Source organism: Geotrypetes seraphini, chromosome 4 (assembly GCF_902459505.1).
Source record: "Geotrypetes seraphini chromosome 4, aGeoSer1.1, whole genome shotgun sequence".
Taxonomy (NCBI): domain Eukaryota; kingdom Metazoa; phylum Chordata; class Amphibia; order Gymnophiona; family Dermophiidae; genus Geotrypetes; species Geotrypetes seraphini.
The window spans coordinates 54,897,016-54,920,745 of NC_047087.1; the positions used below are offsets into that span (position 1 = coordinate 54,897,016).

A 23,730-nucleotide genomic window follows, 5' to 3' on the forward strand; every position below is an offset into this window, starting at 1 on the left:
CGGGTAAAGCTTTGGATCCTCGCCCAGAAATAGCTAAGAAGAAAAAAAAAAAAAATTTAAATTGAATCAGGTTGGGCAGACTGGATGGACCATTCGGGTCTTTATCTGCCGTCATCTACTATGTATGTTACTATGTTACTTTGTTAAATGATGACTGCAGTTTCTAATCCAATATGCATTTGTATCTAGATCCTGAAGAATTTTTGAACATTCTGTTTCATCATATTTTAAGAGTGGATCCTTTGCTGAAAATAAGGTAACAGTTGTTGCTCATAACTGGAAATCTTACATATGCACGGATGGTTATTTTCCTTTTGGGCTATAATTATAGTTTGTTTTGTGTTTTTCATTTGGTGATATTCTTTTGTACTTGGCAAGTGAAATGTTTCAGATTTTGGTAAAAGAGAACATAACTGTTGTGTTAAACCAATGACAAGTTTTTCTGAAACACAATAAAAGCAGACAGCTCCCTGAAACTGAGCTTCAAGAGTGAAAAATAATTTCTGAGGGCAAACAAGATGACAGGTTCTTTACATCTCGGTGGTATGATATCATCCAAAGAAGCCTGTGCAGGGAAAAGTTTTTACCCACTTAGGGCTCCTTTTACGAATGTGCGCTAGCGTTTTTAGCGCATGCTACAATGCCGCACATGCGCTAGACGCTAATGCCTCCATAGAGCTGGCGTTAGTATTTTCCATGTAGCGTGGGGTTAGCGCGCGTGGCAGTGTAGCGTGCACTAAAAACGCTAGCGCACCTTCGTAAAAGGAGCTCTTAGCTTTTGGAAGTTTATGTGAGATTCACCCTGCATGTGTTACACTTCCTCCCCTGCATTGTTATATGAGATCTCATCAGTTGTCTTATTTCTGTGTTGTTTAACTTGTAATATTTCACTCTTTTGATGTGTATGTAGGTGCAGCCTCCTACCCCTCTTTGCTTCTTAGAAACATAGAAATTGACGGCAGAAAAGGGCCATAGCCCATCGAGTCTGCCCATACCAATGACCCACTCCCTGATTCTTACTCTCCTAGAGATCCCACATGAATATCCCATTTTCTCTTGAAATCTAACACGCTGCTGGCCTCAATCACCCACTGAGGCAGCTCGTTCCAATGATCGACCACCCTTTCGGTGAAGAAGTACTTCCTAGCATCACCCCGAAATTTCCCTCCCCTGATTTTCAGCGAGTGTCCTCTGGTTACCGAGGGTCCTGTAAGACTGAAGATATCATCTTTCACCTCTATACGCCCAGTAATATACTTAAAGGTCTCAATCATGTCCCCTCTCGCTCTTCGCTCCTCCAGCGAGTACATCCGCAGTTTTTTTAACCTTTCTTCATACGTGAGATCCCTGAGCCCCAAGACCATCCTGGTAGCCATTCGCTGAACCGACTCAATTCTCAACACATCTTTTCGGTAGTGTGGTCTCCAGAATTGAACACAATACTCGAGATGAGGTCTCACCATGGATCTGTACAGTGGCATTATGACCTCAGGTTTACTGCTGACAAAACCCCTACGGATACAGCCCATCATTTGTCTTGCCTTGGACGAAGCCTTCTCTACTTGATTGGCAGCCTTCATATCATCGCTAATGATCACTCCTAAATCACGTTCCACCGTGGTCCTGGACAAGGTTTCACCATTTAGTGTGTAAGTTCTGTGTGGATTTTTTTTGCCTAGGTGCATTACTTTACATTTTTTAGCATTGAAGCCTAGCTGCCAAGTTGATGACCACTGTTCAAGCTGTCTTAGGTCCTGCGTCATAAAGTCAGGCACACTGCTTTTGCCAACTATGTTGCATAGTTTGGCATCGTCGGCAAACAGTGATACTTTTCCTCTAAGTCCTTGGGTCAAGTCTCCTATGAATAAATTGAATAGAATCGGCCCTAAGACGGAGCCTTGAGGTACTCCACTCATCACTGCTGACGTTTTCGAGGGGGTACCGTTTACCATCACCCTTTGAAGCCTACCATCTAGCCAATCCCTTACCCATGTAGTGAATGTATCCCCCAATCCCATCGATTTTAGTTTGTTCAACAGCCTGCGGTGTGGGACGCTATCAAAAGCTTTGCTGAAGTCCAAATATATCACGTCAAGGGACTCACCGGCATCCAGATGACTGGTCACCCAACCAAAGAAGTCAATCAGATTAGATTGGCAGGACCTTCCCCTGGTAAATCCGTGTTGATGTGGATCACGTAAATTTTCTTCGTCTAGAATTTTGTCAAGTTCCTGTTTGATCAGTGTTTCCATGAGTTTGCACACTATGGATGTAAGACTCACCGGTCTGTAATTTCCTGTCTCTGTTCTGCAGCCCTTTTTGTGGAGTGGAATTACGTTAGCTGTTTTCCAGTCTAGGGGTACTTTTCCCGTGCGCATGGAAAGATTGAAGAGTACGGATAGTGGTTCAGCCAGAACTTCACTCAGCTCTCTGAGTACCCTGGGGTGTAGATTGTCTGGCCCCATGGCTTTGTCTACTTTGAGTCTTGAAAGTTCGTGGTAGACGCTACTAGGTGTAAACTCGTAATCACGAAACAGGTCATTTTGGCTGTCTCTTATTTGTAGTTGTGGACCATCTCCCGGTGCTTCACAGGTGAATACTGAGCAGAAGTATTCGTTTAGCAGTTCTGCCTTGGTAGTATCAGATTCTGCGTAGTTTCCATCTGATTGCCTAAGGCGTTCTATTCCATTTTTGTTTCTCTTCCTGTCGCTAATGTACCTAAAGAAGGATTTGTCCCCTTTTTTAATGTTCCGTGCTAGATCTTCCTCTGTTTGAAGTTTGGCTTCCCTGACTGCCTTTTTGACAGCCTTAGATCTGGCCAGATAGTCTTCTTTTGCCTCCCTTTTCCCAAGATGTTTGTAGGTGATAAATGTTTCTTTTTTCATTTTAATGAGGTCCGAAATTTCCTTGTTGAACCATTGTGGTTTTTTGTTTCTCCGGCGTTTGCTTACTGTTTTTACGTAGCGGCAAGATGCTTCGTTCAGGATGTATTTTAGATTTGCCCACATAGTTTCCGGATTGTCAGTTTCTGCATGGTTTTGCAGCTCTTGATGGACAAAGTCTCTCATGTGGTCAAAATCTGCCTCCCTAAAGTTGAGGACCCTCGTTGCTGTGTTTGATTTAGAGAAGCCTTTCCTGAGGTTGAGCCATACCATGTTGTGGTCACTGGAGGCCAGCGTGTCTCCCACTGATACTTCCGAGACACTGTCTCCATTTGTGAGTACCAGGTCCAGTATTGCTTTTTCTCTGGTGGGCTCTAATACCATTTGTTTGAGTTGTGCACCCTTAATGGAGGTTATTATTCTTTTGCTACCGCTCGTAGTTGCTGAGAGGGTGTTCCAGTCTGCATCTGGCATGTTGAAGTCGCCTAACAGTACTGTGTCACCATGCAAAGTGATGTTCTCTATGTCCTCAATCAATTCTTTGTCTTTGTCTTCCTGTTGTCTTGGAGGCCTGTATACCACACCGTAGGCAAGGTTTTCAGCCACTTTGAAATCTCCTTTTTTTCGTTCTTCATCTTTACTTTTTGCCGCTTCTCTTTTGGTGGTTCCTAATTAATACTGAAATACAGTATAAAGCAAGTAGATTTTTGTAAAACCTCAAGATTAATAGGATGATTATAAATTCCACAGGAAGTGATCATTTATAGAAGTATAGGGAGTATAGAGAGCAGAATTAAGGGTGTTAGAAATTTCCTTCAGAAAAGTCTTTTTTTCAATTTTGTAGGTCAGCAGGCCAAAAAGTGCAAGACTGTTACTTCTATCAAATATTTATGGATAAAAATGAGAATGTTGGTGTACCCACAATTCAGCAGCTGCTGGAATGGTCTTTCATTAATAGCAGTTTGAAATTTGCAGAGGTTAGTACAATTAGATTTATTGCTGTTGGTCTAAAATGTATGTCTTTGTTTTTGTTATAAAGAAACATAACAGTAAATTTGCATACTAATTGTATTGTCTCTTTCATAGTATATCTGTTTATAATTTTCTGTATTTTTAAGGCACTCTAGATGAGGTAATGGCAAAAGTACTAAAATTGAAATTGTGCTTCTTTAATAGATTGTCTTAATTGATTATTGGAAAGGTAGGGGAAGTTGGATTGCCCTATTATCCCTGTCCTGGGTGGGTGGAGAGAGTTATAGTTTATCACGCTGTCATCAGTCTTACTTTCTTGAATGGCGTGTTGACCTAGAGAATATAAATACACTTGAAAAATTCCATCAGTACTGATTCAACAAGACAGACGAACATGAGTGTTCTTGAAGAATCTGGATCTTTAAGCATGAAAACTTTTTTTATTAATGTACACTAAGAAGGAAGCGCATGAATTAGCATGTGGTAACTCTTAATATGCAGCCAGGGAACCATCACTACCTTGGCATGACAGCACTAATACATGTGCTAACTGTATGCCCTGATATGGGACAGGAAATTGATACGGAATGGGTATGGACTGCAAGTTGCATTTAACGAATGATTACAGCTTCATTGGCTTCCTATCCGAGTTAGCATGCTTTGTGTTTAAAACTTTACACAGTTTAGCTTGAGTCCAATGTATTGGTTATTTCTTCATCTGGGTACAGCTTCCATGTCAGATCTCCCCATGATTAAAGATTTAAATTCTAAGAAAATTTGGACTAGTTCTTTTCCCTTTCAGGCAGCTTGTTTCTGGAATGATTTACTTCTTTTTATTAAGCAGCAGCCTCCCCCTCCCCCTTTTTTTAATACCTGAAAACACTTTTATTAAAATGTTTAAATCTGTATGGTTTATGGTTTATTTTCAGTTTTATTAATATTTTGTGATTCACAGATTATAGCTGGTTAATCTTTTGTAAACTTCTTTGGACCCATTCTAGGAATGAGGTATCACTAAATGCTTGGATTAGATTAGATAACTCTGTGCTATCACTGGTGCAGCTAGTACTGAATGCTGTTACATCCGCTTATTTCAGAGGCAATAAGGAGGGCAATTCTATAACATTGTACCTAAAATCATGCATCTGAAAGGTGTGCAGTAGGAGCCTTCTGTGTCTATAAGGGTACCTAGACACCTACTTTTCTTCATAGATTACTAGCTTAACTGGGTATATAAGCACCTACATGTAGGTGTGAGCACCTATGTTGGCTATACACAGAGCTGGTGTAAATGCAACAGATACTTGTGTAACTTATAACATTCTCTAAGTGGGAACTTAGGGCTAGATTCAAGCAAACCGATCATGTACCTAACTGAGACTAGCCCTAACTGTGTACGTTCTGATTCAGCACGAACTTGTCTAACTTTGTCTTGAATCCCTGGAGGGTGTTCTCCCCTATGACAGATTTTGTTTATAACCAAACACAGAAAAAAGCCTAAAAGGGAATTTGCGATTTTCTGTTATAACCTAACATTTGCCAAAAATTGCCCTTTCCTCGGCTCTGATGTCAACCAGCAACTGCTATCACAGCCAGGTGATATCATTGGAGCAGCAGCTGAGTTTCTCGTCTTACTTTCTTCTCACCCCTTTCTGCTGTTTCATCAACTCTGCCACCAGCACTGTAAAGAATTTATAACTCGAATAGGCACTTCCTGTTCTTGCATTTTAAAGCTTCTTGTAGTATGGCTACAGCAGGCTTCTGGGAGGGGAAAGGAGCTTTTGCTGATGTAGGAGGTTAGGAGGGGGAGAAGAATTGGGTTATTGCTGATGGGAGAGAGCCCCCTGATACAGGGATGGAGGACACTTGCTCATTTTGGGGGGGGAGCTGGGTGAAGGGGGCTTATGGTGATGCTAGAAAAACAGGTGGCTGATGGTGATGCTGTAAGAAGGAGGACTGATTCAGTTGGAAAATGGGGTCTTGAACTGGAAAATTGTATTCTGGCAACTATTTTTTGTGTGTAATTCCCTATTTTTTGACCCTGGGAAAGCACCTACCTAATTGACTGAAAAATAAACCCCTAAAATTCCAAATCATAAACAACTAGAGCTATAAGCCCTAAATAAAACACCCAGTTTTCTGTTTAGGGAATATAGTGCTGCATACTAGTGTTACATGCCTGAATGACTACTTCACTTTTGCAAGCTTTTGATCTTAAATTGGAAGGAACTCTTTAAGCTTAGATCATAAACAATGTAAACATCCTTTTAAAAAGGTAATGGTTTATTTTGCATAATATACTGTTCTTTTTTCGAAAACAGCAGAGCAGTTTACAATTTGGCTAACAATCTAAAATAAAATCTTAAAAAGAAAGGAGCACCAAATTATATAGTACAGATAAGTTACTAGGGAGAAAGAAGCTAAAAAGAAAGGAAATACATACTGGAGACAACAAAGTTGATCCTCTAGGCCAGGGCTGCAACCCATTTGGGTTTTCAAGAGCCCCACAATGGCCAGTGGATTGCGCTAATGTCTCTTTCAGAGCCCTGAAGCAGCGATCTATATCGCAAAATTATAACACCCGATTCGGCTAGAGCAATGCCTGATTTGAGCTACAACGGAATGCGTTGTGAGTCTTTTATTCGTGGTGACAGCGAGAAAGTTCACAACCTGGCAGTACAACATTCAGATTAGCGTTTGTTTACCTTCATTTTTTGCCCAAGATCGTGGTTTTGCATGTTCCAGCAGTTATTTAAAGTAAAGGAGGTTTTCTATGGCCAATGATAGAGGGTTGTTGGGGAGCCAGTACGTTTGAACAGCTCCTTCCACCATAACCTTGGTGTAGCTATGCTCACCATCACTTCTGAGGTCTGTTTCCTCTTTTTAAAACAGCACAAAAATATATAACCCTATGGATAATAGCCAATACTATCCAAGAAGTAATAATGATGAAATCCAATTGAACAATTGGCTAACACTCTTAATCCGTTGGACGGAAAGTCTGAACTGAGAAAAAAATAATAAATAAAATAGAAAAGGTTCTTTAAGTAATGGACATCAGTATGAGCCATAACTTCCTGTTCATCCATCAGGGGCTCATACTGATGTCCATTACTTAAAGAACCTTTTCTATTTTATGTATTATTTTTTTCCCAGTTCAGACTTTCCGTCCAATGGATTAAGAGTGTTAGCCAATTGTTCAATTGGATTTCCTCTATTTAAAAAAATATTATATGAAGGTAAAATAATTTTGTGTTTAGATAGAATTATTTGGTAACACACTCAGAATTAGATATCTGGAGTTTGTGCATTGTAAGATCTATTTGCATGCACTACCTCCATCCATACAAATAGACCTCATGCAAATTCATTCTGGAAATTGTAAAATCTTCTCGACTGGTTTTCAGCTGTCAAAAACTAAGGACTCATTTTATTGAAATGCGCTAGTGTTTTTAGCGCACGTAGGAAATTACCGCGCGCTACACCACATGCTACGCTTCTAGAGCTAACGCCAGCTCAATGCTGGCGTTAAGGTCTAACGCGCATGGCAATGTAGCGCGCGTTATTCCGCGCGTTAAAAGCCCTAGCGCATCTTAGTAAAAGGAGCCCTAAGTGTGTGGGCTGCTGTTTTATAAGGTGAATGTACTGGTAATTGCTGTAAATATATCATTTTTACCACTGAAAGATAACTGCTGAATATATTTTGAGTGTACATTTTTTTAACCACCATAATTTGATTCTCTCTTAGGCACCATCTTGTCTGATAATTCAAATGCCTCGTTTTGGAAAAGACTTTAAAATGTTCAATAAAATATTTCCTTCTCTGGAGCTAAATATAACTGATTTACTGGAAGACAGTAAGTTTTATAGAATACTTATCTTTTTTTTTTTTTTTTGAGTTTAGTGTGTGCTCTAGACCCTGCTAAAAGAAGAGCTCACTTATAGTTAAAACTCTTCTTCGCCATGGAACTGATTCTCATGAAGCTGGTGATGTCGTTCTGAATTGGTTTTCTTACAGGAAATGTTACCTGTATTTGACAATTCATATTGGCTTTTGGAGTGGGTAATATTTCAGTCTGTTCAAAATTTAAAAATGTGAATAGATGTTACATTCTCTTTTATTTTTTAATAGAAGGTAAACAGAGGTAAATCAGAAAAACAAAGTAAATCTCACTTTTCTATGTGTTCACATTTGTGAATTAAAACCAGAGCAGTATCTCTTAATCTTTTGTTTAACATTAAAAGAAATCAATAATTAAGATGCTTTGGAAAGGTCCAAAAGAATTAGGGTTGGCCCTGGTTAATAATAGGAACTGTTTTTTAATCCTGTCAGTAATGATTAGTTTCTCTGGGGAGTGCAGCATTAAAAATGTTCCAAATGTTAGAACTTTATGAATGAGCAGACTGAGATATTGCACAATAAACTTAAGAGACTTCTAAGATGGACAGATCTTGGATATGGAAAAGGACACCTTTATTTAGTGATGACAAGTTTTAGATGCTGAAAGCTATGTATGGTTGAGTTTTAGAAGTATGCCGACAGTAAAGGAATTGGAGTGGTACTTGAGTCACCCAAAATCAAAATGATACTCGCTGACAGAGCATTAAGTGGAACACTGTGTCAATAGACTTACAAAAGTTCCTTCTGCAGCACTTTGTTCCTGCTGATAAGGAGGTGGAGCAGTTCTGGTGGATTCCATCTGTCAAGCCACTGACAAGGAGCCCAGGACTAATGCATATCTTGTACCGCCTCTTCTATCTGTAGGCAGGATGGCAGCAGGCCTTTAGATAGGAGACACAGTGAAAGCACATGTACACAGTTCCATTGACTTCTGCTGCCCTTCTTCACTAGCATATACTTCTGAATAAGAAGAGGGAGAGGAGTAGCAGCTGAAGTTAGGAAAACATATTTTCCATATCTTTTGACAGTCACACTTTTACTGAAGCCTAAGGGAGGAGAGAGAAATTTGAATAAGAGGAGAAACATGAGTTAGATGGGGGGGGGGGAGAGGAAGGAGAGATGCAAGAGAGGAAGGTGAATAAATGGAGGAGAAAAAGTAAATTAAAAGTAACCAACTAGAAATGTCTAAAGGAGAGATGGAGAAAAAAATGAATTGAGAGGTATAGGATATTAAAAGATTTGATAGAGAGGAAAAGGAACAACAAATGGAAGGGGGCAAATAAGAATGATGGTAGACATAAATTGAGGTAATAGTAAGAACAGATGATCTACTATATGAGCCAAGAAATATTTAATTCTCAATTAGTTGAACAATGCTTGTGGTACACATCTAAGAACTCAACATATTGCATTAAACATTATATTAATAGTAATTTGTAAACGGCATAATACCAGCCAGAGTACAAAGTGGTTAACAAAAGAAAGACTGAACAACCATCAGGAAATCCGTATCCAACTATTCACAAGCAGTAAAGTGTCAGTAGCAGGCAGGGAAGGATTCTGCAGGCTCACTCTCATGATCCTTCTCCCTCGTCTGGCTAATACCTTCAGGAGATCCCAAGTACCTCCTCTCATGTTTTAAAACCTAACCTTTCTCCTTCATTTTCTCTGTCTTGAAAGAGTCAGACTAAAAGTAAAAGAAAGGCTCCTAAGACGTAAACATTTTACCTCTAAAGCAACCCTCCATGATACCCCCTATTCTGCTCCTCAGAGAGGAAATTACTCCTCAACAACCTTATGTACCTCAGTCAGTCTCATCTTTCTTTCTCTTGTTATAACTGTTCTTACAGGATAGTGCCTCACTTCTTCAAACAAGTTCTACACTTCTGCCACCTTCTTTATCAGTATAACAAGCTCCTCTTTGGGCAGACTATCTCCCTCAGACCACCCAGCCAGGATCTGTCTTGTCCCACCTTCAGATCCTCCCCAGGATCCAGATTAGGGTCTTGCAGCATCTCTCTGTACCTCTCTGCTCCATCTTTCAACCTCTCCAGGAGGATGGTCTGATCCTGAGCATGATCTTCCATCAGAGCAAGATCCGCCACCTTCTGATCAGCCTGCTGCTCAGAAAGAAGACTTGGGGATCTATTCATATCCTAAGTTTCTACAGAAAGTTTCCAACTTTCTCAGTCTTAATCAAAATGCTATATCTGCATTTCAGGCCATTTTACAGCCCTTTCAAGCACCTTCTAAAGAGTTTTTATTGTGCTTCCAGTATATCAAATCCTTCAGGACCTGGAACTCTCCAACTGACAAAAACCTCAGTTGATGTCTACTATCTCTAAGTGCCTGGAACTCAAATACAAGGTACAGGGCCCAATTCAATATGCTGCCAGGAAAGGACTGCCCATCTCCTGGACTCAGTGGCACATCAGCTTCAAATTCTACATTTCTAGCATTCTATTTGCCAGCAGCTTTAAAATGCTTTGACAGATTCTGCAGCAAATCTGCATATTGCCTTGCAGGAGTCCAAATATCACCTTTTTAAATCTAACTGTGATGCATATGATAAGATCACCAGACCAGCAGCTGTTACCATTGTGACCTATTTCACAGCATGACTCAAGGTTCCTTATCTTAGAGAAGACCTCCATGCTTAGTGGATGCACCTTACCTGGGAGACAGCTTGTTTGGTGACAAAGTGAAAGATGCAGTCTCGCAACTAAAGGAAGATTCCACAGCTATTTGGAAACTTTCTGCTCATCTTGTTGATTAGTCTCAATAATATTGCAGAAATCCTTCCTCTACCGCTTACCCCATGACTTATCAGTAGTTTTTTTAGCAGTACTATCCTAGATGGCGTTTTACTCCTTATATTATTATTCAATATTTTCCTATCCCCCTTACTAAGTTTATGTCAATCTATAGGCTTTACTACTTTCTCATACGCTGATGATATCAAACTTCTACACTCCTTAAATCCAGAAAATAAAGAAGAAATAATTGAGATTAACAGAAAGTTAGTGGAAATTAAGCAATGGCTTAATTCTAATATGTTAGCCCTAAACATTCAGAAAACTAAAACTTTACTTTTCCCGTGGAAAAAAGACATAAGTCTGATTACCCCATTCATCCTAGATAACATGCATCTAAAGTTGGTAAAATCTCTGAAAATATTGGTTGTCACTATTGATGAAAGGCTTTCCTATCATGAACATGTAAGCAACACCATCAAATCTTGCTTTTATAGGCTACGAATGATTCGCTCAATTTCTAAGTTTCTTGAGCCAAAATCACTCAACATACTAATTCATTCCCTAGTTATCACTAAACTCGACTACTGTAACTCTTTATTAATAAACATTACACAAAAAGAAAAGAGGCGTCTTCAGATAGTCCAAAATACCGCCATTAAATTGATTCACAATGGCAAAAAATACGATGTTACCCCCTTTTTGATCAAATCCCACTGGCTTCCAGTTAATCACCGCATTACTTTCAAAATCTTACTTTTAGTATTTAAAACTTTGTCTTTCAATGAACCTCAATTTATTAACAAACTACTTATTCCTCATAATACATCACGCTCCCTTAGGTCCATTAATCAAAACTTATAGCAATTCCCTCATTGAAAGTAATTGGAACTCGTCAACATGACATGTTCTCAGTAATGGCTCCGCAACTATGGAATACCTTACCTCAATATATAAGAGAAGAAAATGACTTAAGTCGCTTTAAAGACAATCTGAAGAGTTTTCTTTTTAAAGACGCTTTTAATCTTTAACTATGCTTAAAGTTCATTTTAGTCCTTTCTTAATTTTTACTCTCCCCCCTATTGTTCTTTCCATTCATGTCTTCTCTTATATTCTAATAAATACAATTGTAGTTCTGCCCTTCTTACCTTATGTATCTGTTAGTCTGTAAGTTTGTCAGTTAAACCCATTATATTTAATGACTAAATTGGTATATGCTTATACCTTTTTAAAATTTGTAAATCGCTTAGTAAAGTAAATAAGCGATTCATCAAGACAAAATGAAACTTGATAGTAGAACCAACTATCAATGTAGTCAATTGTAGTCTTATTCCAAAAAGCAGTGTCCAAGAGAAAGAAAGCAAATCTCAAGCAACCAGATGCCTGATCTCAAATCTGACCCCAGTTTTTGACAAATAACCAGTAAGAGGCTGGCTCAGTTATTTCCTCCCTGCTTGGCAAACCATCTTGATGGATAACTGGTTCCTGAAAATAATTTCACAGGGATATCATCTCAACTTTCTTTCAAGAATTCAAGTTTCTTAATTGTCTCAACCTTCCCATACCCTATCCTCCACATTTTGATACTTGCAGACTATCTCATCGCATTCAAAATAATGCAGTAGAAAAAGTGCCCGATAACAGCAAAATATGGGTTTCTTTTTTTTTTTTTCTTTATAATTTTGAATACTTTACAATATCCAACAAATTCATAAGAAAAGGAAAATCACATAAAACAATACATAATCAAATCATACATACAAAGCTCCTTTCAAGCCCACATTAATGGGAGTATATCTTGCTATTTCTAATAAAATAAAGTTCAAGAAATATAAAGGATAATGATTCTTGGTTCATAATTAACGAATCCTGAGTCATTCCTTAAACTGGGATACCATTATATTAATTCTCCTCATATTCCTCAGTAAGGTGAAACAAATCTCATTTCTATTTCTTTTCTCTTGCAATTAAGAATTGTTGTAGTTGTATTGGATCCCAAAAAGAATATTCGATATCTTGTAATTTAATCATACATTTACAGGGAAATTTCAAATAGAAGGATGCATCCAGTGCCAACACTCTTTCCTTCAATTTCAAAAATTCTTTCCTCCTTAACTGTGTGGTTCTGGATACATCCGGAAAAATCCTAACCACATCCCCACAAAATTTAATTAACCTGTTTTTGAAATAAAGTCGCATTATCAACATTTTATCCATCTCGCTCATGCATGTTATTACCAGGGTGGACCGAGTCTGAATCACATCCTGAGTATCTTCTAAGAATTCAGTCAAATTTACCTCAGGTGTGGTCAGATGGTCCACCTCCTGGGCAGATTCAAGTTTTTTTGGAGGAATATAATAATAATTATTTATTGGAAAATTCTCAGCATTGGTCATTCCCAGTACTTCTTTAAAGAATTTCCTTAATAAAATCTCAGGTGACAATAAATGAGTTACTGGAAGATTGACCAAGCGTAGATTTTTCACTCTATTCATGTTCTCGATAGATTCAATTTTAGAGTGTATTACTGTTGAATCTTTAACAGTTGATACAGAGACAGCTTGCAAATTATTACATTGATTTTCCACCACATTTAGTCGCTTATCCAAACAACTTAAGTTAGCATCCACATTTTCAAATTTAGAAGAAACTGACTGAGAAAAATCTCCCATTTGCTTCATCGTTGTCCTGAGAAACCCTTCAACTCTGGATATACCTAACCATAAGTCTTTTAATGTAATATCCTGTGTTTCCTCTGTTCGTGTGTTTTCATCCACTCCACCAGTAAATATCAATGGTTTAGGTACTTCAGCATATACTAATTTACTTAAGTGGGTAGATGAAACCAGTTGAGCTTCGGATGTAGTGGGTGTTATATTCCCACTATCACTGGGTACCGGATGAAGGGGAGGGGTACGATTGAGTGGACTTATTGAGGCTCCTGACAAGGAAGAATCTACATTTGGTGGTGCCACTGGTGGGTTATCAGAAAATAATGATAAATGTCTATCCATTGGACCTGATACCACTGGTGTAGAACTTTTAGGTTTTATCTTTCTTTTTCCCATATTTAAACAGTTATATGAAAGTTAAATGAAGACTTTTATATTACCAACCGGCTTCCAGCTCCCGGGCTCCTCGTGGCTCCCAAGGGGCCTGGCGTGCCCCTTAGGGCACGCCCCTTCGGCCACGCCCTGCGGCGGCGGCAGCTCGGTTTTAAAACGTTGGAGACGACCCGGTGACGTCAGGGGGACGGTCCGTCTCTGTGAGTGCCTGTCAGCGAGGGAAAAATTGGCCCAAACCGCTGATGCAGGAGGCCAGGAACCAGCTCCAAATCCCCTCCGGTGGTATCCTCCAAGGGCAAGAGGCTCCCGAATCAGCCGCGGCGGCAGCTCGGTTTTAAAACGTTGGAGATGGACCCGGTGACGTCAGGGGGGTCCGTCTCTGTGAGTGCCTGTCAGCGAGGGAAAAATTGGCCCAAACCGCTGCTGCAGGAGGCCAGGAACCAGCTCCAAATCCCCTCCGGTGGTATCCTCCAAGGGCAAGAGGCTCCCCGCAAAATATGGGTTTCTATTCCAATTTTTTCCTAATCCCGAAAGACTCAGGACCTTTGTCCCATCCTAGATTTCTGTTCTCTCAACACCTGCCTCATGCGAAAAGAAATTCAGAATGATCTCACTTCCATCTATACTCCTTCTTTTGAAACCCTGATCTCACTTCCATCTATAGCAGCAAAACTGGACAGACAACTCACCAATCTGCTGTCATTGACCACAGATTGCAAAACCTTAAAAAAGAAACAAAAACCCTACTCTTCAAAAATACATAAAACCTATACAACACAACCAGATTATCTCAGAAAAAAATAAATAAAAAATGTTCAATCTACTCATGTATTTCCAAATATCATGACAACTCATATGCTATCTGCCTTATTTATTTAGCAATATGACAACTCTTATGTAATCCGCCTTATGTATTAGCAGTATCATGACAATGCTTATGTAATCTGCCTTGAACCACAAGGTAATGGTGGAATAGAAATCACTAATGTAATGTAAACTATACTCCCTCTTTTGAAACCCTGATCTCACGTCCATCTATACTCCCTCGTTTGAGACCCTGATCTCACGTCCATCTATACTCCCTCGTTTGAGACCCTGATCTCACGTCCATCTATACTTCCTCTTTTGAGACCCAACGACTGACTGGCTGCTTACACCCACATCCCCATTCATCCTACTCACTGACGATTCCTCCGCTTCAAGTTTTTAAACCAAGTAAGACAACAGTGAAATGAATTCTACTAACCGCTAGACAGCCTTCAACCAGAAGATCCTACCAATCAAAATGGACTTGATTTTCTCATTTGCCATCTGTCCAAGACCAGAACATAAGAATAGCCTTACTGGGTCAGATCAATGGTCCATCTGACCCAGTAGCCCATCTTCATGTTGGCCAATCCAGGACACTAGTTCTGGCAAAAAAAAACCAAATAGTAGCAACATTCCATGCTACCGATACAGACTTACCTGCTAATTCATGTCTCAAGACAAATTCAGTCCAATATCATTTATCTGCAATATCAGCTTATCACAACCCAGTGGATAGTAAGCCAATCTCGCAACTTTCCCTAGTGGCATACTTTGTAAGGGGCTCACCAATCTCTGCCCTCCCATTCGGGACCCACCACCACCATGAGATCTCAACATTGTACTGGATCTCCTTATGAACGTACCTTTTGAACCACTGTGCTCTGCTTCTCACAGCCACCTGACATGAAAGACAGTTTTTCTCACAGCCATTACGTCGGCAAGATGCGTTGGTGAACTTCAAGCCCTATTAATATACTACCCTTACATGCAGTTCTTCCCAGCTTTGCACACACCCAAGTTTCTTTCCTAGGGTAGTAATGGCCTAGCTACCCTGGGTAGGCCCACTCTTACTATATGGTGATTCGTTGTAGGATGGACTGGGGAGGGCATCAATGGGAACTCCACTAACTTGGAACATGAGGATGTTACTGGCCAGACTTTACAGTAGATGTCCTGCAAACAACAGAATGGTTGGATAGGCTGGAGTGAGCTTAGATGGCAACTTCATTAGTTGGAACCTAGAACAATACCAGGTGGACTTTAGTCTATGGCCAGAAATATTAGAGAAGAGAAAAGTAATTTAATCATGTATTTTTAATGAGAATAACTAATAGGCAGGCTGGATGGACCATTCAGGTATTTATCTGCCATCATTTACTATGTTACTATCGGAAGCTAAGCAGGGTCAGGTCTGGTTAGTACCTGGATGGAAGACCACCAGAGAATACCAGGTGCTGTAGACTGAAAGGGCCCTAGGTGTGGCAGCAGCAACATAGTGGAGCTGCGCACTTCATGGGAGAAGGCAATGGCAAACCACTCCTGTACTCTGGCATGAAACATGTTGCCAGGGGTCGGTGGCTGACTCGGTGGCATAATCCATCCAATCCATTTTTGCTGCGCCCTAAATCTCTTCCCAGACTGTCCACAAACTAGCTAATTTTGCCATAAGCAGTTAGTGCCACCAAATGTCCCCTCTATCTGGTTAAGTGTCACTGAATATTCCTGGATATTCCTGTCAAGCAATTTAAATGTTTAGGTACGTCCTTTGGTCTTTTAAACGTTTTTGAATTTGATCCCTTAAATACTAAAAATATAATACAAACAAAAGTGAGTTCATTTCAGATAGATGTAAAAATAACTAAGAAATTAAGAGACTCTGTTACCAACATGTATTAAATGGTTAAGAAGGGAAGTAGTCCAATCTTCACTGGCTCCCAGTGATTTCCAGAATCCATTTCAAATGCTCCTGCCTGGCTTTTAAGATCATTCACGGCATCCTTCCTCCCCTAATCCCACTATCCTTTAACTCCTCGAGTCCTGACTCCACCAGACCCGCCCAAAGATATAAACTATCCTTCCCCTCTCTACGCAGTATTCTCTATGCAGGTAAACTGGGAAAATCTCTTCTCTTCAAAATCACAGGTCTCTGGAATGACCTTACTATCCCGTTGCGAAACCTGGGCTCTCTCCAACTATTCCGCAAGCAACTGAAAACTTGGCTCTTCTCTAACATGTAATTCTATTTTCCCCCTTACTCTTCCATTCTATATATAATCACATGTAAACCTTTTCCTTTCTCTTCTTATATTTTAAGTTCTTGTAAACCGTGCCGAGCTCCACTTCCGTGGAGAGGATGCGGAATATAAACTTAAGGTTTAGTTTAGTCTGCTGCATTAACTCTCAGCTGATGGTTTTACAGGTAGCATGCTGATTCCTGAGGAAATTGCATATAGGATGGGATGGGGAATGGGTGTGGACTGTGCTTTGCAGTTCATGCCCAGTAACTTGTATAGCAGATAATGCGGGACAATTACCACCATCTTAGTAGGCAGTTTAACATGGTGGTAAGTCTGTTTTACTATATGGGAATAAACTGGTCAAACCCCCAACAGTACTTCAGAGGGTCTGCAGTTATCACACATTACATTTCGCAACTAATATGCAGTACCTGAAATATTTACTAGCAGTTTCCAAGGTAATGGAAACAAGTTTATCAGCACTTTCATAACAAATGTATACTAATTAACCCTTAAATATATAAAAGTTACTATTAGCTAAACCTGGATGGTGAAATTTGAAAATGCATTAGGTTTGTTCCTAGAATTGCTGTGTATGCTGTGGACAGTGAGACTTTGAACAATCCAGCCTGCATGTTGACAGTTTGCCTTTGTTTTTCTCTCTGACATTTAGCTCCCAGGCAATGTCGAATCTGTGGAGGGCTTGCAATGTATGAGTGCCGGGAGTGTTATGATGATACTGACATTTCTGTTGGAAAAATCAAACAGTTCTGTAAAACCTGCAACACACAGGTATGTTTTCACATTTTTCAGAAAGGGGGTTGCAGAGCCCCTCCTTTGCAGATACTTTATAGAGGTGGCATGCAGAGCCTGCAAAACTCTTTGATTCCAAGCACAGCAGTTTATATTCTTTGCTTGTCCAGCTAAAAGCATCTGCCCAGCTCCTTGCCTGCTCCCTCCATTCCAGCCTTGGTCTTTTCCAACAATGTAGCTCTTTTGGCAAGTAAGGTCTCATTAAAGACCCGATTTAGGATTTCAGAATTTTTTAATTTTCTGAACACAAGGAATATCTTTTATTGGAGGAGATAGAGCAATACATTAGTTTTGGGGAGCCTGAAACTAGGTAGAGTTTAAACATTAGAGCACCCATCTCTCCGTATACCTTCACCAACTCCAAAAAAAACAGAAATTGCAAAATAGTGTAGGATAGAGACCTAAAGCAATGCATCAGTTATTTAGCCTGACCATTTAAACATTAACATATGTGGGGAGATCAGTTTTCAGTGTGGGTCTTGCAAGCTGAAAAGGATTCAGGTCCCAATTCCTGCCCCATACTTTCTCTGTCTCTGTCATATGTAAGTCAGGTACCTGGGGACACATCTTAAAGACCAGAAACCATCTTTCAAATATGTCCGTCTTTTATTATGAGTTTCACATATTTATACGAATCAGGTTTGTCAGCATGTGATGGCATGTGACGTAAATACAAACCATATATGGAAAGTCACATGAAACTTTAAACACATCAGCATTTTTCCTATCTAGAGATTGAAGTCCAAAAGGTAAGAAAAAGCCTTGACCAGCAGAGCTTCTTAACTAAATCTGTCTGTAAATACGGCTTAACAAAACAATTGAATTCACTTCACTACAACTCTGTTTAAACATTCATGTCAAAGAAAGAAAGACAAACATAGATGTCCTTATACCATCTTCAAAGAAGGGAAAGATAAACAGGGCCTACCTTTGCATCTTTAAACAACATATGCCTAAGGACACTTACTAAAGTTCTGATACGTGTCCGTTCAATTCCCCTCTTACGTCATGTAAATGACGTCACAAATACACAGCATGAGCTGGAAGGGAGTGATACTCTAGGTATGTCTCTCAAGGAGGGGTCTTTTTAGGAGCTGTAGTACGAATAACACAGTACATGAGCAGTCAAGACAAGAGTGCAAATAATAAGAGATTATGCATTCAACTAAAGTGCTGATCCCAAGAATTAGATAAATCAGAGTTACATTTGAACTCAGCAAAGAGGTCTGCTAATTTCTGAATGTCCATAGGAGGACCTATATTGTCAGAAAGAAAAGTACAACAGCATAAAATACTGAGGAGAATTTTTCAGAATTCTCAGCTAGAATCATATCTAGGGCCATATGATTTTGAGAACCATCTGAGAAGTGGAGCCTAATTGATCAGTAATACTTTGCAAGGCGTTCCTAGAATAGTTCACAAAGCGTTGCTGATTATAATAATTTTAACTAATCCGATCAACATTCTTATTAATAGTAATAAAGGGAATAAGGAACTCAAACCCAGCCTTAACCTGAGCTCGGGCCTTAAATTCATCTGGGACCCCTCTTGGGACCCCTATAGCATCTATGTATACATGTGATCAGATTTATATCAAGACAAAAAAGAGAAAAACCATGTGAATAGGAAGGATGCCTTTCAGAAAGAATATGCAGAAGCATAGTAACCTTAACTAAAGTGCACTGGCCTATCCACTGGCTGGGTAGCTTAACAGGGAGCCAAAAGTCTCCATAAAGCCAGTAAATATCAAATCTGATGCAGCAACAATGGGGCATACCTATGAGCCAAGACAGAACAATAACCTGGGGGTAAATTACCTACAAAACTATCCTGTGTCAGATTAGAAACATGACATGTGTAATTGCCCTTATAGATGGTAACAGCAATATCAAGCTTTTGCTGTCCTGGCAACAAAGGGTATTTAGAACACTGCAGTGCACAAAGAGGATAGGTAAATAACCCAAAAAGGCATGGTTGGATACCAGGAGGGAGGTCCAGAGGTTCGGTTCCTAGATGGGGTCTAGCTTGAGCACATATGTAACAATTACTCTTATTATGTTGATCAGCAGTGAATTTCATCCATTCTAACCAAAGGTTATGTTCTGAAAACCCTACCTCAACAGCCACAATATCTTCAAAAGTGGGATTGGCAATAGCCATCATGTCAGTAAGTTTATTGAATGTAGGGGCCAGTGGGTTAGTATTTTTTGAGGCCCCCACAAGATGGCGGGAGAGGATGAGTGGAGGTAGATAGATCCCGTAAGAAAACTGATTAGTCGGATAGCTAGACCCACCCTTAAACCACATGTCCATAATGTACATACCTTCATCAGTAGGTCTAGGGTTGTCAATAGTAAGAGAAAGCTTAATAATTTGTGCAGGAACACTTTTCCTATAACAGTGTCCAACCTTATGAAGGGCCATACAAGTAAGCAGTGATTTACCATTTTGGTCCACTCTTTTTCAGGGTATTTTCTAGTTTATAAGCCCAGTCAGTATTAATATTCCACCCTACCACTCCCCAGAATGCACACTTAACCCCTCAACGTGAGTCAGTAACATATACATATATGTCCTTAGTTTTAGGAATCTCTGAGGACCAATGGCACAGCCTTGGGATATCAATTGATGAACAGTCCACAATGTCACAATACTCAAAGGAGAAGGTGGCAACTTGCACACTGCTGGAATTATACCAAAGGGTAGCATACTATCGGTCTTTTCTGGATTCCAATTGAAGGACAGCCTTTGCGAGGGAGTAGTCCAGCTTGACGTCGTGTTCGCAAAGAGGTGTCGGGGGTGCTGTTTACAGCAGGAGTGTCATTTACAGATGGGTATGGGCAGAAAGTGTCGTGGACCCAGAACACATCATCCCTGTAGACCCAGTTAGAAATGATCCATACAGGGAGAAAAACTAGCAGCAGCGGTGCCAGTAAGAGAATGATAAAGTTGGTAGAATGCTGCAATGAGATCATTATGTTGTTCTACTGGAGGAGGTGAAATCTGCGCAGGGAAGACTTGCTTCTGGGGTTTTAGGTTAACCCTCTTCAAGCGACTTGCGTGGATCCAAACAGGAAACTCCTCAGTGAGTGCAGCGGGCCTGGTCACAGCGATCACAGTAGTGGGAAGGCCAAAGGGGAAATCCGTCTGCTTCCGATCCTTGGAAAGCTGCTGGATAATCACCAGGCTGGAAAAAATGGGTAGGAATCTGTGGAGAGAAAGGAGAAGTGCAAGACACGTTTCTTTGAACAAGCCCTAATATTTCAATTAGCTTTTAGACGTATTCCTCCTGTATCAAGGGAAAATCTACCCATGGGGCAGGGAAAGGTCATCCCGTGAGAATCTCAAAGGGAGAGCAGCCAGATGTCTGTGCATACAGAAAGAGATACTTGAAAAGAAATGCTTGAAAAGCATTCCAAATATCATTCAGCAGCTGTACTCCAATGTGATCCAAATAAGAGATAGAAAACAAGAGAAGCCATGTTGCCTGTACTGAACGTGGCAACATGCAACAATACCAATTCATTCACTTAGCATAGCCATGGCAAAAGAGAGACAATACTCACTTACTTAAGGTTCTTAATTGAACAATCCAAAAGGATATGTTTTTTCGTGCTTCATATAACTATTATGCACCTCAGAGAAACCATACTGATGTACTGAATGTATTCAGAAATGTATATTGAATGGATCATATGTAGGGAACACCACGAAATAAACGCTGTATAAAGTAAAACTTTTTCTTATAACCCCTAACTAAACTATATTCAGAATATAAAAGCTAAAAGTAAAAGAACATTGCGCAGTTAGGCTAGTAAGAAGTGGAAAAAGAGCTCTAAAAATGGCCAATATTATGTATCCTGGGGTACCCACTAAACTAAGACAAGTAGACATGACACAGACAAAACATAAAGTTTTAAGCGTGGAGCTATTACTCCATCTGTCAAGTGTGCAGGGCTGAATTTAACTCTGCAAATAAACACATTGATATAAAAAAACCAAAACAACAAATAATGTATATCATAACCATCTCATATTTGGAAAAAGGCATAAAGCTAATGTCTCTTTGGAGCGTCTCTATCTCTGCAGTGATAAAGAGGACCCGTGGAAAACATTAGAAATATCTGTGCCAAAACGGATCTGGGATGGCTATGTATAAATCCGGAAAAAACATTTTAAATTAGCAACATCCTAATTTCAGCTAAAACACTAGAAAGGAATTGTATTTTCCAATTTATTTTCAATTCACAACCGTGCCAGCTGTAATTATTGAGCTATATATATCTCTGTATCAAGGAGCAAAAGGTCAAGAATGAAAATATCACTAGCAAGAAGTTAAAATGTCGAGCGAGCACTACGATAACCAATACCATGATATTGGGCAATGAATAAGGGAGAGCTAGCAGCTGGTATCCAGGGTTTCCCCTCTTTGCACCAAAGTCCGTCTAAAAGGGCGGCTTTGGGCACCTGCCAAACGCCAGGCATCAAATTCAGAGGAAGCTGTGAAAAAAGAGAGGAAGAGAATCCTGTTCACCCGTGAGACCCGAAAGCCCATTTAAAAGAAGGGCTTGAACATCGTGAAGAGTGTGAAGGGTAATGGGGTGACCTAGGATCAGAGAAGTAACCATCTCTACCACAATAGCACAAGCAGCCAGGGCTTTCTTGAACAGGAGTGACTATAAAAAAAAGGCAACACAGCGTAATTTACCGCCATGTTCTCCCTTCATGGTGTTACAATAGTCCCAAACAAAGAGATAAAACATGTGGGCATAAGCAGGAAAACCCAAACTTGAGCTAGAAACCAAAGCACATCTTAAATGTCCAACATTTCATAAGTCCATCTGATAAGAGCAGTCATTTCAGAAACCAGGGTCTGTCTCAAAATCTGGTCATAGAAGGAACAAGCAGAGATCCATTGGCGGCAGTGACCAATCATAGCAAGAAAAGTAAGCATGTCTTTCTTGGTAGCTGGGCGGGGCCGACCCAGAATAGCAGCAGTGCAGAAAGTGCAGATTTTCCTCTGACCATGAGACAGGACAAAACCCAGGTATTTCACTACAGATGTACACCAGTGCAGTTTATTTCATGACACCTTGTGACCACACACAGACAACCATTATAAAAGGTACAAACTATCAATCGGATAGGTCTCCTGAATTATGGAACACAAAAAGTTGTACAAAATAAGAATAGGACCATGAGGGGCAGTGCATGACTTGTAGAATAGCCCGAAGGACATTCCACACTAGGTATACTGTTGCTTAAAGGTGAAGGCAAAAAAAAGAGCTGAAAAGCCTCACCAAAGGGACTAAAATAAAACATTCTTTAGGACAATGACAGAAAAAAAATCATTGGCTGCCGGTGGAATGGTGGAAGAAACATAAGGGCAATGAGAATTACCAAAATATTAACAGCCCGAAAATCTAGGACGAAACAGGGAATGCCATCAGCTTTGGCAACAAGAGCGATGGGCGTATTATAAGAAGAGATGGTGGTTTTGATAATGCCGGAGAAAAGTCAAGAGACAAGCAGTGGAATCTCACCTTACTGCTTTATAAAACCAAGAATGAGTAATTTCAAAGAAGCACTATAGGGGGTCAGTGGAAGCCCAAACAGAGAAGTCTGGGGGAAGGGACAAAAACATTCATGCACAGACCCTGATAATGAAAGCAAAGAACAGATTAGCTTTGCTCTGCACAAGAAAGAAAACCTTTAAAACGGAATTTTTTCTTTTTCTTTTTTTTAACTACAAGGGAAAGATCTTAGACTGATTCAAACAGCGCATTCAATTCATTCCACATAACAGCATGTCCTACCTCAGTAGTAAACATTGGTGACACAGAAAGATGGGAGCTGAAGGAAAAATGTCATACACACACACAGCCGTACAAGTCTCATTTGTCTAGGAGTAAGTGCCTTTATGACTCATTACAAAACCCATATAACAATGCAAAAATATTCGCTTATCTTACCTTATAAGCGAGGTACAGTAATAAGAGACAATAAAATCTTATACTCTATAAAAGTTTTAACCTTACAAATGACAGAGTGGGCAGGGGGGTTCTATAAATAATTTCATTCTTCCCGAAAGAATGGCAGCTGCTTATATATTCATGAGGGGCGCTTACCGAAAGTACCCCGAGATTTTTCCCAAAAAAACTCCATAATAGAACCCAAAGCTTGAACTTAAAATAAAGGGTTGGGTACAGGTCACCACTACCCAGTGAGTATTAAAGAACAGAAAAATTCAGAAATACTCACAAATATAATCTTCAAATGAAATCTTCCCTACAGAG

The 23,730-nt window shown here is 39.9% G+C and overlaps 1 protein-coding gene across 6 annotated transcripts in view; it reads left to right on the forward strand.

The window, feature by feature from the left end:
• The window catches only part of CYLD (CYLD lysine 63 deubiquitinase), a 137,449-nt gene that overhangs the window by 101,992 nt on the left and 11,727 nt on the right, over window positions 1-23,730 (forward strand). For all 6 annotated transcript variants that reach the window (XM_033941993.1, XM_033941995.1, XM_033941996.1 and 3 more), the window contains 4 exons: window positions 190-256; window positions 3,727-3,859; window positions 7,603-7,711; window positions 17,295-17,413. In XM_033941993.1, the coding sequence (XP_033797884.1) occupies window positions 190-256; window positions 3,727-3,859; window positions 7,603-7,711; window positions 17,295-17,413 (428 nt within the window). The remainder of the gene's footprint in view (window positions 1-189; window positions 257-3,726; window positions 3,860-7,602; window positions 7,712-17,294; window positions 17,414-23,730) is intronic.